The following is a 16,880-nucleotide window of genomic DNA, read 5'->3' as shown; positions in this document are numbered from 1 at the left end:
TTTTTTTTTTTTTTTTTTTTTTTTTTTTTTTTTTGGTACCGGGGATCGAACTCGGGACCTTGTGCTTGCAAGGCAGGCAGCAGAACCATTGAGCTACATCCCTGGCACTCCTTCTTAGTGTTTTTTATTTAGCTAAGTTTATGGAAGCATCTTGTATTGTCCCTCACCTATGGCCTAGTGCTAGGAGCTCCATCTTGCAATCAGGTTCTATAAGGAAAGGGTCAGAAATATCCTCTGTCCTAAGCCTCTTACCACAGAGTAGGTAGAGTCAAAGCAAATAACAGTCACTTCCCGTGGAGAAAGAAGGACAGGTACCTGAGACAGGAGGTAGATAAATATTTATGAAACACCTACAGGAATGGAAATGTTTTCTGCGATAGTTTAAGATATTGAGAGGCAATTGAGTCTGAAGGGGCTTCTGGAAGGACGTGGTTTGATTTGGGCCTTGATGGAAGAGTGGATCTTCCAAAGCCAAAGGGGAGCTGGGAGAGAGGTATGCTCTGGGCAGGGCAGCAGGGTGCAGTCAGAAGATACAGATGTGGGGCATGTTCTTGTCTCAGCTAGAAAACAGTGTGGCAGGAACAAAGAGGTTTCCTAAGGGGAGGACGAAAGTAAGGGTGAAAAAGAATGCTGGATCCAAATTGCGCAAGAGGAAGAAATATGGAACCTAGTTCAGCCAGACTTGGGTTGAAGGCTGAGCTTTGCCCTTTAAGGCTAAGGGACCACAGGGACTACAGGGAAGATACTTTCACAGTCTGCACCTCAGTGAAGCCGAGGAACATAATTATCTGCTCGTGGCTTTCATGGGCATCCACGAGAATATACAAGATGAGCGGTCTTTTCCTCTTTCCTAGGGGCAGTGGGACCAGGATGGGGAACAAGGTGACTTAAATGGCATGCAGGGGTGTTTGGGGTCACAAGAAGGAGCGCTGGGCTCACTGGCTCTAAGCTGCAGCATGGGCATCAAGCCCTGAGGATGCCAAGGTTGCAAGCTGCCCAGTAAAGGGTGGCAGTGACACCCATCTCTGCCCCCATGAAAATAAAGTGCACATGTGTGTGTGCAAGTACAGGAATGAGAAAGTGTGACTTTCATGTGAGTGCGTGCAGCCTTGTACTCCGGTGTTATAGATTCTTATTTAAAAATGAGACAGCAGTTTGACGTGGTGGCACCTGCCTGTAATCTGAGCTAATCATCAGGCTGAGGCCTCCCAAGTTTGAGGCCAGCCTTGGCTACACGGGGAAATCCTGTCTCAAAATAAAAAATACAAAATGGCTGAGGATGTAACTCGATAGTGAAGTGACCCTGAGTTCAGTCCTCAGTGCCAAAAGAAAGAAAGGAAGGAAAGAAGGGAGGCAAGGAAGAAGGAAGAAAGGAAAAAAGAAAGAACTAGGCAAAGCCTAATAGCTCCTTAAGAAGTAAGCTGAATTGCATCCTTTGCCTGCAGGTGATGGGGAAACGTGTGATTCACTCCAGAAGCTGGAGCCCACAAAACTCGTGGAGCCAGAGATCTGAGCAGGAGCTAGAGGGTGGGGCAGAAGAAGAAGAAAAAGAGTAAGACGCAACGCAACCTCTTCGCTTGAGGAGCTCGGGCTCTAGCGGGGGAGGCAAAGGGGGTGGGGACCCTGCATTTAGGAACAAAATCAGCACTTGGGGAGACAGCCGCTCTGATGCTCCAGCAGGAATATGTCAGGGCTGGAGGCCCCGCGTCCCATTCCAAAGGACATTAAGTGAGCGGGACTGGCCCATCTCCCATCACCGTGCCGGGTCACTGCGCACTGCGCCGTGGCAGAGCACGAGATGGGGTTACTCGTGAGTAGGGACAAGAGGCAGAAGCAGGAAGAATAAATGAGACCAGGATGCAAAAGGGAGAAGAGAAACACAAGCACTGCACCAAGACTGTACTGTGCGGGCACTGAGCATCCAGGGAAACATGGGATGTAGAATACAATGAACTCGTGGCCTGAACTTTACACTGAACTTGGAGTCATTTCCCAGCGAGAAGCAGCTCCACTGCCAAATCTATGGCTGTGACCTCCTTTCCACGCAGTGCTTCATTCTCTCCCCTACAGAGCTGTTTCCTCTCTGAGCTCCCTTTCCATTGGACTCTTTAACCCCCTTCCTTTTTGTTCTCTGTTCGAACTTCTCACGATGGAAGGCGAACTGCTTGGTTACCTCCCCTCTCGTCTGTTCCAGCACAGAGTCGTCCTTGCTCGCCCTGTTACAATTAAGCCTTTTTTTTTTTTTTGCAGCTGCGTGGGATGTTCCTGCCGGCTCGCCCTCGTGTGTCCTCTAGGACGTTCACTGATGTGTCCCCCAGGACACTCAAGCTTCCCTTCACCTTTCTAGATCTCAACATGCTTTCAGAGCACAGCATGTCGGATAGAAACTTTTATTCCTATTTTCTTCTTTAATGTCTCCCAGGCTGGTGTTACTATAGATACATGTCTTTTTCTCTATTTCTAGCCCCAATCGATTCTTCTGTCAGGAATTAGTTGATCAAATATAGCTTTCCTCCCTGTGGTCTGATTCTTTTTTTTTTTTTGCAAGATTGTAAAGTTGACTGCATCGCTCTGGAATTTCCCTGTTGATGCATGGTCTGCTGCTTTTGTAACAACAGCACACAGATCTGGGAAGCCGAAACCCTCTGGAGCACACAGTGAGGTGTTCCTTAGACCCACGCAGCTGTCCCCATCAATGTTCCGTCTCTGTCTTGGTGGCTGGTGGCACCAGACCTGCATTTATTTTCCCGAATTCCTGAAGTCCTAGCCATGAGAATTTCGTGATGTTCCTCTCTGCCAAATTTGGAGTCTGTGCCAGGTACCAGTGGGGGAACCTCTTCCTGGTCCTGGGGATAGGAAGAGGACAGAGACTCAGACACTGTAGCCTGGCCAGGGAGGGTAACCACACAATGTGAGATGAACCAGGGACTCCAACAGTTACTGGTGCCTTTGTGAGGACTGAAGGACTTGACTTTACCCATCTGGAATTTGGTTTTCTGGTAGAAATTCCCTGACAATGGACATCCTCAGAGCTGATGGTTTTTCATTGCTGGAGGAGACCTATTTTTCTCCTGAGTGTTCCTGGTTCTCATCTGTCATTTTCCTGGCAAAAGCCCACTGCTTTTCTCGGGGGCCTTCACCCTTTCCCTGCTCCTGGCCCATGGGGCTGGGCGGACATTTCCCTCAGCGGGATCAAGATGCAAATATACAGCTTGTTGAGCCAGAGCGCAGTACCCCCTCCAGCCACTGTGACTGTTTCAGGGACAGGCAGAGACAATAAGAGATGCACGTAGAGGAACTTTGCTGATCTTGGAAGAAAGGCCCTCATTCTCCTGCTTGATATCTGACACTATGAACCTAACATTGCTGGCAGCTTCTTTGTCACCAAAATACAATAAATACCCAACCATACCATACTGTACCACACTACACTACACTATAGCTTCCCCTACCCTACCCCACAATACCATACAATACACTAGCCATATCTGTCGCAGACTGAGAGTTTGTCCCCGTACCATCAATTCGTATGTTGAGATCCTCAGTATGATGCTATCAGAGGTAGGGATTTTGGATGGTAATTAGGTTTAGATGAGGCTTTGGGGGAAGAGTCCCAGAAAAGGATGATAAGCAGAAGGAAGCAGCAAACTTCTTCCTTTGGACATATCAGAAGTCACGTGTGCATACAGTGTGGTGGCCACTTAGAAGCTAAGGGAAGAGAGTTGTGATGTGAAATGTGAAAAGTAAATTTCTATTGTTTAAACCTCCCAGTCTGTGGTATTTTGTGTGGTCATCAAGCTAAGACAGTGTCTGAGAAGGAAAAGAACACAGAAGGAGGAGGGAACTAGAGAGAGAGCAAATGGACTCTGATAACATCAGCCATGCCTGAAGCCATTGGACTTTTCAGAGGCAGAATCTACCTTCATGTTATTTTGCTTTAATTTTACCTAGCTTGAATTACCTTTTTCTCTCCTTTTTTAATACACCAATTTTCATATTAAATTGAAGCCTGGAAATATCCAACTTTCAATAAATGTTCTTGAATAAATCGATCCACCTTTCAGGCCCCAGAGAGACACAGCATTATAATACGGGTTTTCCCTTCCCATGTGTGGTGAGAGAATCCACTTTCCAGCATATTGCACCCAACGCAGAAGTGGGTCATTTTGAGTTCTACACATGTGTGGTCCTTGCCATCATGGTCTTGCCCATCTTGGCCTCGACTCTCTAAGGGGCAGAATAGCTTTGCCCAGAATTAGCTCAGGAGTGCTGCGCGCTCACACCTCCCTCACTGGTCCAGGGTGAGAGGATGGCCCAGGAGAATGGTTTTGGTTGTTTGATTAGTTGTTGATACAGAGGATTAAAGCCAGGGCCTTTCACTGAGCTACATCCCCAGCCCCCCACTCTTTGTTACTTCATATTTTGAGACAGAGTCTCACTAAGCTGCTGAATTGTCCAGGTTAGGCTCGAACCTGGGATCCTCTGGCCTCATCCTCCCAGAATACAGCTAGATGCTGGCATATCTGTAGTTGCCACTGCTGTCCAAGCCTCACCATTCTCCCTGAGATCATTGCAAAGCCTCTTCACTGAGCTCCTGCTCTGTACAGGTCCCCCACTGTCCACTTCCACGTGACAGCTGGAGCAGCCCTGTAGAAACCTTAAAGCAGGCCATGTCACCTCGGCTCAATGCTCTCATGGCACCCATCACAGTCAGGGGCCATAGGACATGTGCTCTTCTTCCACACCCCACACAAGCTGCCTTTCCATGTCTCCCCTGGCCTCTTCCTCCTCCCCTGACTGCTTTCCTACCCTTCCAGCCATACTAGCCACCTGCTACTGTGTGCTGAGGCTGTGTACTCACTGTTCCTTGGCCAGAAGTAAGCTTTCTGCTGATGGCTGAGGGCCGGTCTCACTTCTTTCCAAAACTCTTTGACCTCCTCTTGCATTTCCTGTCCTGCCTCAAGCTTTATCCCCTTCCTTCCTGTCACACATGCACCGGTCCTTCCTGTCACACATACATTGTCTGTTCTTTGCTACCTCCTAGAATGTATTCCTAGAGGGACACCTTTTGTTCACTGCTGAGACCCCAAGACCTAGAAAGTGCTGGCACCAGGGATGTGCTCAAGGGAGCTTTACTGAATAAATAAGAAACTGGAGAGAAACAAATTCAAACAAGGCATCTTGTTCACTTCTCAGATTAGCAGACATGATAAAGTTCATCAGCATCTATAAATAAGATATCAGAAATGCTTTTTAAAGCCGGGCTTGTGTGCAGATATGTGTGCTATAGTCACATAGTGATTTTGGTCTATATCTACTGACACAAAACAACCCAGCCTCAACATACACACCACCAAAGATGCAATCACACACATAGAACGATACAACACACATGAAATGATGTCTTCTCTGTCTCATCCTAAGATTTGCAGATAGGATTAGGTGAGAAAATAAAGAGGTAGAGTGATCTGTATGGTCTGACTGGTCCCTGTAACAACAGATGAATACACACTCTAATTTCTGATTATGTTTCACACTCTTGGAATGAGAGGTAGGAGGTGCAGACCCCAGCTTGTTGCCATTTGAACCAGAGTGAGTTGGAATAGGGTGAAAGAGGAAGAAGAATAAGTCTGTGTACCTATTACTAGATTGCAATAGCAAGTAAACATACGTCAGATATGTCCACATCAGGGTGGTGCAAGTAAATGAAACTCACATTCTGTACTGGCTGGAGTGGGAATCAAGGCAGTCTTTGAAGAATGAAGTAGCAGGACTGTGCTTGGTAATAGTGAAAGTGTGCTCACCCTCCTTATCATGTTTCCCCTTCTTCATTAGTCACCTCTGCAGAGTACCAGCCAGAACAGACTGCCAGGGCTGCAAAGGATGGCTGGCCAGGGTCGTGCAGCAAGCAAAGTGTTAGGTGCAATTGAGAAAACCTGGAAATCACTTAAGTGCACCTCGTGTGGGAATGAGGAGATAAGAGGTGACATCATCTGTCAAATGAGATGCTTTATAGTTATTAAAGGCATGGGCCAGCCCTCATGAGCTAAAGAGGATGCTGGACAGAAAGGCAAATCTTAGGATGAGACAGAGAAGACATCATTTCTTGTGTGTTGTATCGTGCCATGTGTGTGATTGCATCTTTGGTGGTGTGTATGTTGAGGCTGTGTTGTTTTGTGAATGTGCTATATATTCCCATTCATCACAGTTCCACTTAGAATTACATTACAGTTACCATGGACATAGAGACTGCAATCTTGTTTTTTAACTCAAGCTGGTACTTTCTTCTACCACCTTGTCTCTCCTCCTTCTTGGTACATGAGACCACACCATTCCAGACTTTGAGGATACAAGCTATTAGCTCACAAACTCAATGAATAAGCCCAGTTAAAAGGTAGAGGCAGCTGGAAACTTGTCAGACAAATGGTTTTCCTGGGGAGCACACAAGAGCCAGCTGATGCCCAACAACTGTGATTTGGAAGGAAGAGGGCTATGAGGAAAGCCTAAGGTTGGCTTGTCCAGCAACAAAAGATAATCGTTTCTTGTACTGTGCCTGTAGCATAGCAGCAAACCCCTACCAATGCATGCCTACATTCAACTCACTTTGTATATTGTTAAATTAATTCCTTTATTTTGTTTCCTAATAAGAGGAAGCCCTCTTTTTAAGCCAGCAGCTGCAATGTTAATATGTACCATCCCGTCTTTTAACATGGAGAGTTATTAAGCATCCAAAGCATAGAAAGGAAAGATAACTCATACAACTCTGGGTTCTGAGACTTAGGCCCAGCAGGCCTGGGAAAGGCCTTCAAAGAGGAGGAACAGAGAGAAGCTAAGATCCTGGGTAAGCCCTGCTGCCACCAGTAGTCAAGAAAGGGCCTCCCCCTCTTACCCAGGTGGAGGGGCAACTGTATTTTGAGCCCCATTACTCCCTCCCACTGCTTTAGAGTGAGTACGAAAAGACAGAAGTAGTCTGTGGTTGGCGTGCTTCGGACCAGAGCTGCCACAGTCATGGCCACTTACCTGAGACCAGAACACGTGCTGAGACTGACCATCGAACCATCATATCCTCGCACATGTCCGTGGTAGTAACAATGACCCTAAAGAGAGAGGACTGCTTTAGTAATAATATCTTCTTGCCCACGTAAAATAGGACAATTGTTCTTAATTCTTTTCATTTGTTGTTAGCCATAGAATTTCCTTTTAACGTGAAATATTGCATGCACAGCCTTAAAAGTTAATGTTGAGCCTAATGTGACCTAGCCAGGATCTATGGTCAGAGAATCTGATTCGCTCAGCGATCATCAGTAAGATTTCAAAATGCATCAGTTCCATTCCCGCCTCTCCGACATCCACCAGGAAAGCCCTGATGCAGAGTGCTTTACAAAATCCAGCAGCAGAACGAATAATGTTGACATCGCCATTTTACCCTCGTGTGCACTGTCTTTGGTACTGAGAGGAGGAACTGTAAGGGGTATTTAAGCACACTGGGAAATGTAATAAAATGAGGCCTGAATCTATGGTGTATGGAAACATAAAAAGCAGATGAGAGGAAGGGAGAGAGGATAGAAAGAGGGGACCTCACTGGATTACCAATAGAGAGTTGAAGCCTGCCTCAGCAGGAGGGCAAAACAGGAAGGTCTTCTAAATCAAAGACAAAAACTCCTATGTGACATGCCTGCAACCTTCTAATCTTTAATAATGTCACTGCTTGCCAAAAGAAACAACAGCACAATGCTGCCTTAGTGAGGATGGACATCTGTCCAGACTCAAGGTTAATTTTATGTTGAACAGAGGTTGTGCTGAGGGCCCAGTTAAGTAACTGACAGGAAATGGCTGAGCACACACAGCATGCCTCATTCAGGTCCTCTGAATGCCAGGTGCCTTCATGGTCCCCTACAGAGATGAATAAACTTAAATTTATGAAAGTCAGAAGCTCTGAAAAACAAAAAAATGTTCTAAACGAGGTTAAAAGACATTTCCCATGTAACAGGTAAAATATTAATACCTTATATATAAAGAGCTTCTGAAGTCAATAAGAAAATAGTCTAACAAAATAACAAACATCTATCGTATGGACACACTGCATTTTGCTTATCATTCCTCATTTGGTGGGTACATGCGTTACTTTTACTTTTGGCTATTATGAGTCATGCTGTTAGGAACGTTTGAATACAATATTTTGAGGGAGCATATGTTTTCAATTCTCTTGGATACACACTACAAGTAGGTATATGTACACATACCTACTAGCGGGATTGTTGGGTCTTATGGAAACTCTGTAACTCTCTGAAATACTGCCTGTTTTCCCTTTTCCCACGCAGATGAATCACTGAATAGTCTCACAAGCAATGTATGAGGGATCAAACTTCTCCACATCCTCACCAATTCTTGTTACTGTTTATCCTTTAAATTACAGATATCCTAAGGAATGTGAAGTGCAAGCTAGATGTGGGCTGGATTTCCATCTCCACGATCACCGACGATGATGCAGAACATTTCACGCTATTTGAAGATATATCTATTCAAGTGATTTGCTTATTTTTAATTGGGTTGTTTATTGTTAAATTGGAAGAGTCTGTCATATATTCCTGAATATGAATCCCTTATTAGATATGTGACTTAAATATTTTCTCTGATTTTGTGGTTACATTTTAATTTTACCGGTTGTGTATTTTGAAGCACGAAGATTTTAATTTTAAGAAGATCCAAGTTGTTTTTTCTTTGGTTGCTTATGCTTTGGGGGGGGGGCATATGTAAGAAACCCTTAGCTAAGGTCATGAAGATTTAAACCTGTTTTCTTTTAAGAGTTTTATAGGTTGAGCTCTGCTATTAAGATCTATAATACATTTTGGATTATGGTTTGAAGGAGTACAGTTTCATTCTTCTGCATATGGACATCAAATTATCCCAGAACCGTTCACTGAAAAGACTCTTCTTTCCCCCATTTAATTTTCTTTTGAGCAGGTTGGAAACACTGTTGTTTTTTCAAAGGTTTATGAACTACCATTGCCTGTTTTCTCTTTCAGATGGATTTTAGAATCAATTTCTAAGCTCTGTAATAGTCCACTAGGATTTTTAGCTTGGGCTATGCTGAAGGTATGGATCAACTGGGAAGAAGTATTTTCACAATGTAGAGTTAGTTATCTTACTGATGTATATACTAGGTCTCTTTTTTTAATAACGTCATTTTTATTTTCTTCAATCAAGTTTAATATTTTTTACACATAGCCATTGGAAAGCATTTTGAAGCTTTATGTAAGTATTATACAGCTTTGAGTATATCTTGAATTGTATCTTCTATTATGTTGTATATATGGCTATTCTTAATGTAAAGGAAAGCTTTTGGTTTTGTTAAATTGATCTCATAGCAGATGTCTTGCTGGATCACCTTATCAATTTAATAGTTTGTGGCTTATCTTGGATTATCTATGTTGCTGATCATTGCAATTGCAAACGAAGTCTTGCGGGCTCCTTTTTGGGCCCTCACCAACATACTTGAGTGGGATGGCTGGTGTCCAGGGGCTAATGCAGTAGAGGGAATTGCCTGTAGGGAGAGCATGTTCGCAGGGCAGGAGGCAGTAGAAAGAAGGTAGCAGCTCAGGCTTGGGACTTAGTTTTGTTTGGCTAAGGGATTTAGGCACAGGAGTGTGACACTCACACCCCCCTCCCCCAAGGCAGATGCTTAGGAGGTGTTGCCTGAGGGGATTGGGCAGCTGCCACATCTGACACTCACCCACCAAGCCATCAGGGAGGGCGGCTCCTGTTGCCAGTGGGCTTCCTTTATATCTATGTGAAATGGATTTTGGATAGCTCCACTGTCTCCTCTGTCTCTCTGACTCTTAGGTACTTAGGAGAGGCTCAGTGATGATAATTCCCTTGCAGCAGAGGGGATCACCTAATTGGATTGTAATGCCCCAAGGGATCAGAAGGATCCTTGTCCCATCACACGCTCTGTGTACAGGGTGCGGGATTGCAGTGCCAGTTGCTGTTGGAGTATAAACTGCCTGGGGTGACAGGAATGGCTAGGTTTCAACTGCTGCTGGTCTTTGGGGTCCACCCTAGAATTTCCCCCATTTTAGGGAAATATGAAATGCTGCTATAGGCAGCTAAACATAAGTTAAGAAATTAAAAACCAAATAATGACAATAATCTTAATGAGCAATATTTAGAACTTCAAACTCATTTATACTCGGTTTCTATTTTAATAGATTATTTATCAGATGTATTTTCAAATTCAATATAAAAAAATGTAAGCTTATTAAAGGACGAGCTGAGAACAAATTAGTATATTAATTTCCAGTTGAACAACTTGGTTAAATATTGTTTACAAAAGGGGCATTGGAGTTTAGCTCTTTGAAACTCTTCTTTAAAATAAACAATTCCACCCCTCCTAGTTAATCATCATAAATTAATGATATATTTCTGAACTCTGACACGACCTTTGACTCATCTTCAGATGACTGATGAACAAGCCCATTGCTCACTCCCAACAGGGCGTAACTTCTTGGATTGCTAAGTATAATTGCTAGACCTCCAAACAGCAGCTTCTCCAGGACAATTCCAACTTTGGGAAATTTATTTTTTTTTTACCGTGACTCACAAAACATGGGAACAAATGTGATTTGGTTTTTGTAAATTTCACAGCTCAGAAAGACAAGGTGGCTACACCATGGTATGTCACGTGGCTGGGGAATTTTATTGCGGGAGTGAGGGGGAGACATTTTCTGCCCCTGGTTAGGGGACCGACCCTCTGAGGCAGGCAGCACCATGGTCAGGGGCCAGCAGAGTCTGCCTGGATGTCCATAGGTGTGTGTGGGCCTGTGTCCTTGGCCTGTCTCCACACAGGCCTTGTGACTCATGAATTCTTGGCCTATTATGTCTGGATGTGCCGCACCAGTAGCAGGCACAGCAGGCAGCCAAGGCACCAGAGAAAGTCTTACACCCCAGGGACCCTGTTCCTGCTGCTCACTACAGCTGACTCGCTGGGGAGATGTGGCCACTGCTGTCTGCATGCTCCTTCCCAGACTGCATCTATCTCCTCTCTCGGATTATCCCAAAGGCATCAAATGGTGCAGTCACTTTTTCTCGTGCTCGTGTCCCAAAGACAGAACTGGATAAGACGTCTTCCAGGACAGTCACCTTTGCCTCATTCTGCTGATCAAATACATTTTATTTCTACCAATGAAACCTAACACAGAAAAAAGTCTCAAACAGGCATAACCACAAAATTACATCTTTCCCTTTACAAAACCTCTAACCATATATTTTATATACTTATTATTTAACTTAATGCATTTCTCTACTCCAGTAAAATATATTTTCCTTCTGTTTAATACTATCAATCAAATATAATGGTGGGTGAGAGGAAGATAGAATAAGAACTCTTGAACTTGAAAATTAGTAGCCCTCAAACTCTGCCCTGCGGGAAGTCAAATCAAACTTCTGTTACTCAACTCCCAGTGGACTAGAAAGAAAGGAATTTTATATGCTAAAGTAGTAACAAAAATGGCCCAACCTTGTGATTAAAAGGACTGCTAGCAGACAAGTTCTATGAGTGGGAAAAGATTCTGAATGCTTTTTTTCTTGGGAATTCAGAATGCCCCTACTACCCCTTGCCACAGGCACATAGTAAACTACTTTGATTCAGTGCTTAAATCACAAAATGTTGTAGCTGTAAGGAAGCTGGAGGCCTTCTAAGGCCAACTTTGTCCTTCTAGCTAGAGTCTTCCTTGAACAGAGGTAGAAACTGAGGCGCTTCTGGCTAAGAAGCCATCAAAAGTCACAGAGGTGACATACCAGGATCAGGACTCTGGACTCTAGGCGAGATAGTTTTCTCCCATACATTGGTGTTGGGAACTTGTAGTTTTTCCTCTTCTATAAAATGAAAAGCCTATGCCTAAAATGCACACTTGCATGGAATGCTGTCTTGAGTATAGCAAAGCCTCCTTATAATATCAATCATGGGATCACAGGAAAGTGAAGTCATCTCTTAAACTCTGAGAGAAGTCTGCAGACAAGGGTAGGAGGGAGTGTGTGTGAATCCCTGTGTGCCAGCCTGCAGGCCAAAATCACTGTGCTCAGGCCTTTGGTCCCTGCACAGAACATCAGGCCATCACAGACCACATGTTTGCTTGAGACTCAAAACAAGTTGACAGTGCATTCAAGCAAAGGACAGAGCAGCTTTGAAGCCTGTGTTTAGAGTCAGCTGCCCGGTGGTGAGCCTTGAGTATGTGCAGAACTGGATCCTTAGGACAGCAGTCACCACACCCATCCTCCGGGGACTATCTCTGCTCCCACAGCTCTAACGAGAACTACATCTGTAAGAGACTGTGCAGAGCTAACCTCAAGGGCCATTCAAGTAATTTCGTGGTGTTGGAATTCTGCATTGGAGAACACATGCTGAAGAAATCATGTTCACATTTTCCGGGACCTCCCTGCAAATTGGGCTTGGAAACAACTTGTCTGCGATCATGAGAGCATGGGATCTGTCAGGAGATGGAAGGTTTAGGTTGAGACTTATAGTCTCAGTTTACAATCTGTAAAATGGGATGGATCCCAGCATTTTATGGATCAAATAAACAAGACATGAAGACATACTTTTTACTTATTTTATGTATTTATTTTATTTTAAGTTTTTGATACTGGGGATTGAACTCAGGTCCTTGTGCTTGCTAGGCAGGTGGTGGAACCACTGAACTAAATCCCTGGCCCCATACTTTTTAATATGTAAGGCACTAAAAAAAAATTTGGAATATCAAAATAAGTATTTTAATCCCATTATGCTGCAAACACTATTGTCCACCTACTTCTTTTCTCCATGTAGAATCCTGGCTCAGCATGATTTTGTGGGATGAATGATATGTATGAGAGAAACTGACCCAATAGAAAAAAGGCAGTGCTAAATGTTTATACTCACTCACTTTGCTCCTAATCCTTAGCTTGTAGTTTTTCTTTTTGGTACCAGAGATTGAACTCATGACCTTGCACTCATGAGGCAGGTACCATGCCCCTGAGCTAAATCCTCAGCCCTCTTAGCTCGTAATCTTGTATGTTGGGTGGGATTTTGTACAGATCCTAGAAAGACATAAGGTATGTCTGGGACGTGGGGGGACAGGGTTTGAGACCCAAGGGACCAGTGGCTATCTGACAAAGACACACAGCCTCAATAAGAGCTCAGTTCTCAGAACTTTCTTCCATTCTTTCCAGCCAGGGCTCGCTTCCTCATCTATCACGTATAGGGACTTCAGAAGGAACACAGGTCCGGCACAGGGAAATGCTGCTGTGACTGATTATCACAACAGTATCCACGGCTAGTTCACTTCTCGGGGTCTCAGGCTTCACGGCCACATCCCTCAGCTGGCCAAGTGCACTGGCTGGGATTTGGACCCAGATAATACAACGCTGTGGCTGTGCTCCCAGCGCCTGTGCCTACTGGCCTGGCTCGGACCTGTCCCCTTCCTGACCTTCAGGGAGGAATGTCACCACAGCCTGTTCCTATGGGAACATGGATGTCTGTCCCACTGCTGGCTCCCATAGTATCCCCATCATGGTGTCATCTGTTGTCAGACTATCTGTTCTCTGAGGATGGGGGCCGTGCCCTCCTCCTTTGGCAGCATTACCGGAGAATGTGGACCTCAGATAGGAGCTCGGCTGGGCCTTGAAAGGATGCACACAGTGAATTCTCAGAGGGCAGTTCTGCCCTCACCCCTCCTAATCCAGGACTTGGTTCAGCTGGACATCCACTGTCTTCCCCAGAAGCATATTCCAGGGCTACCTTTTGGAAATAAATGCATTTGTTCCCGAATCCTGCTCAAAATTGTTTTTATAGATGAATCCCACTACAAGTGACCCCTTGGTCTGAGACATATGGAACCTTCCACACTAGTGTTCCCGGGTGCAGGCAGCCTCATCTCCTTCTCCCCATCTCTGTACAAACTGGCCTTCGAGCCCCTCTCACCTGGGCTCTGGCTCTTCCTCAAGAGCCCCTTGCCTGAATCTGCCAATGCCCTGCTCCTGTGCCCTCTGACAAATTCCTCATCCCGCAGACAGCCGGGGTTTTGCAGAGCCTAAACAGTATCAGGATACTCGCTTGGGGTGACCTCTTCATGGTTTCCCAGAGCCCCTCTTTCTAGGCCAAGTTGATCCCCATTGTCTTCAAGTCCTATACGCTATGGCCTCAATTAACTTCTGCATACTTCTTACCTCTAAGGAAAACTTGCTCCAGCCTGGAATGCTCCTCCCTCCCCCATACCCTGCCTCACACCTCCTCACCCTTTATCCCCTGGTACACATGTCCCTTTCCTGAACTCTACTTTTCATGGTCCCTCAGCACAGATCAGGCCTTCATCCTTCCCCTTGGCGCATTCAGCATAGACTCTGTTGTGGCTGTTAGAGTGATACCAGTTTCCCATTTCCAGCCCCAGGGTGTCTCTGTGGCTGTGTTTAATCCCTACTCAGCGGCAGGCCCAGGGCCCACCACAGGGTAGTTGCTCAGTTCACACACATGCAACAGAGAAAGGCAGTTCTACCAAAGCACTGTGGGCATCTCTCTGGATGGCTATTCCAGCTTCCCCAGGGCCGCTTGGTGGAATGAAAATAGCACAAATGTTATGCATATTGTTTCCCACAGGCCTTAGATGTGATGATATGAGACAGAATTCACCCTTCGATGTGGCCAGCAAAGGACAGAGTCACAAATACTTCATCTTGTCAGCACAATGGAGAGAAGAGGCAAGAAATTGGTTCCAAAATTAAAATCAGCTACTACTCTGTGTCAGCCAAGTTATAATGATTGTTGAGATATTAAAATAACAAAAGCACTACAGCCAAAGTGGTCCTTATGTTCTATGAACTTTAAATTTAGGGAAACTCACTATGGGCTGCCTTTAGAGGGTGAGGAAGGGAGTCAGCAAATTTCTTTTTGTTTTCCAGCCTGATTCAATAAGAACAGACCCCAGGCTGCAACTGTCTCTACCACCAGTAACAACACAGGCCTTGAACTCTCTCCACAAGGGCCAGCTGTTCGGGCTGTGGGTTCTGTGTAGCAAACAATAACATGGCTGATGGCTGACAGCTTGGATGGCACTTAAGGGATTGGGATAAGGTAGCTGCTGGGTGGAAAGGGGAGCCGTTACATTTCCAGTAATAAAATCAAATGTGCTATTGTTTCCAGAGGTCTGGGGTTGCCAATTAATCTGTCCTCCTGTTGCTTTACCCACTGAAGATAGCTTCAAAGAGCCAGTTGAATATCAAAGTACAGCATCAGATGAATCACATTTTAAACCAGGCTTCTGGTATGTTCTGTAGAGGACACCAGCTTGGGCCTGGGCGGAAGTGAGGCTTCTAGCAATTTCTGACCTCACTCCCACTCCCGTGGGGTCAGCCAAAGCTGAAGGACCCTCCCACCCAGTCACCTCTGGGAAAAATGAGAAGGAAGAACGCAGAGCTCTGGCCCTCTGCACACATATTGAGAAGATGGAGAAGTACAGAGCCCCATACCCCATGGAGTCATCAACAACAGTAAGGTTCTGGAATGCTGCTTATCCTGGCCATTCTCTAAGATGCCTCAATTTGTAGCCTTCAACTTTGCAAGCCAAATCCAAAAGAGACCTGGCAGCTGTTGGGTCCTGGTTTATCTAGTCCTATATTTCTGCTTCTTTGTTTTTATTGCACTATCCCTTCCAAATGAGAAAAGTGGGGGGGAAATGCCCAAGAAAAAGAAAATTAGTTAGGCAATTGAAACCGAAAACTATTAACTGGCTCCAAAGAGTAAAAGCTAAATGGTATTTTGTACACATCTCTTCTGGCAGCAATTATATTAAAGCGTACTTATCTTTATGTTTTCAAACACCCTGCCTCTAGTAGGATTTATATCCTGATGGTCATTGTATTCAACCTCATCCAACCTTGAGAGAAAGAATATATACGAAGGAAGGAATTCTGGATAGCCTTACCTGAGAGGCTGCAGTGGCCAAGCAAGTCAGTTTTTAAAAACCTAGTATACACAGGATGCTATGTGAGCTTCTACAGGGACAGAGCAGGGATGCTAGAAACATTCTTCCCCCATTAGAGTTACCATAATCTACTCAAGAAAGAGTATAGAGATGATGGAAAAGTAACATCCATTATAATAACACTTTTATCTGAAGTTTTAAATGTGTTGAATTATATTATTTGATAGGTCAATTTTGAACTATCCCTGCATTCCTCATATAAAGAATTTTTAAAATTGTGCTGGATAGAGTTTACACACACACACACACACACACACACACACACACACACACACACACACACGATACTTAGGATTATATATACTTAGGATTCTTGTAACTATCTTCATAATAGTTACTAGTCTGTAGTATTTCTCTTGGGTGTGTGGAGACCAATGTCATTTTTATGAATAAAAATTTAAAATACTATTATTGATTTGATCTCTATGTACAATCATATTTAAATTTTTCTCTTTCACCTTGAACCAATACTTAGTATTTAAAGAAACTAGTATTGCTTATAGCAGTCATGGGATTTTTAAAAGTGCCTATATAACAATAGCTATTCCTTCTCTGCATTTTTCACATTGCTTACTTGGGAATTTTTTGTGATTAATTTTGAAAATATTTTGTCCATTTTATTAATATATTCAAATGAGTAGCTTTTGGTTTACTTGATTCTTCCTCTTGATTCTTTTTGTCTCCCTCTTCATTAATTTATGTTCACTGAAAAATTTCTATTTCCAAAAAAGTATATTTAAACTTTCTTCTTGGTTTGTGGATATGTCAGTGCATTTCCAGGGCCTTGCATTATGAATTAAGTTCTATCAACTTCATATTTGGAAATTTCCTCTTGAGGGGAAATTTCCTCTTGAGGAGAAATTGTTA

The 16,880-nt window shown here is 44.2% G+C and overlaps 1 protein-coding gene across 4 annotated transcripts in view; it reads right to left on the bottom strand.

Annotated features, from left to right (window-relative positions):
• Adam12 (ADAM metallopeptidase domain 12) overlaps nucleotides 1–16,880 on the bottom strand; it is a 405,947-nt gene that overhangs the window by 103,031 nt on the left and 286,036 nt on the right. For all 4 annotated transcript variants that reach the window (XM_033761360.1, XM_010620988.2, XM_010620978.2 and 1 more), the window contains one exon: nucleotides 7,021–7,097. In XM_033761360.1, the coding sequence (XP_033617251.1) occupies nucleotides 7,021–7,097 (77 nt within the window). The remainder of the gene's footprint in view (nucleotides 1–7,020; nucleotides 7,098–16,880) is intronic.

This window comes from Fukomys damarensis, unplaced genomic scaffold, assembly GCF_012274545.1.
Source record: "Fukomys damarensis isolate Sample0158 unplaced genomic scaffold, DMR_v1.0_HiC HiC_scaffold_8, whole genome shotgun sequence".
Taxonomy (NCBI): Eukaryota; Metazoa; Chordata; class Mammalia; order Rodentia; family Bathyergidae; genus Fukomys; species Fukomys damarensis.
Note: the sequence above shows the minus strand (reverse complement) of the source record. Positions and strands in the feature narration are given on the sequence as shown.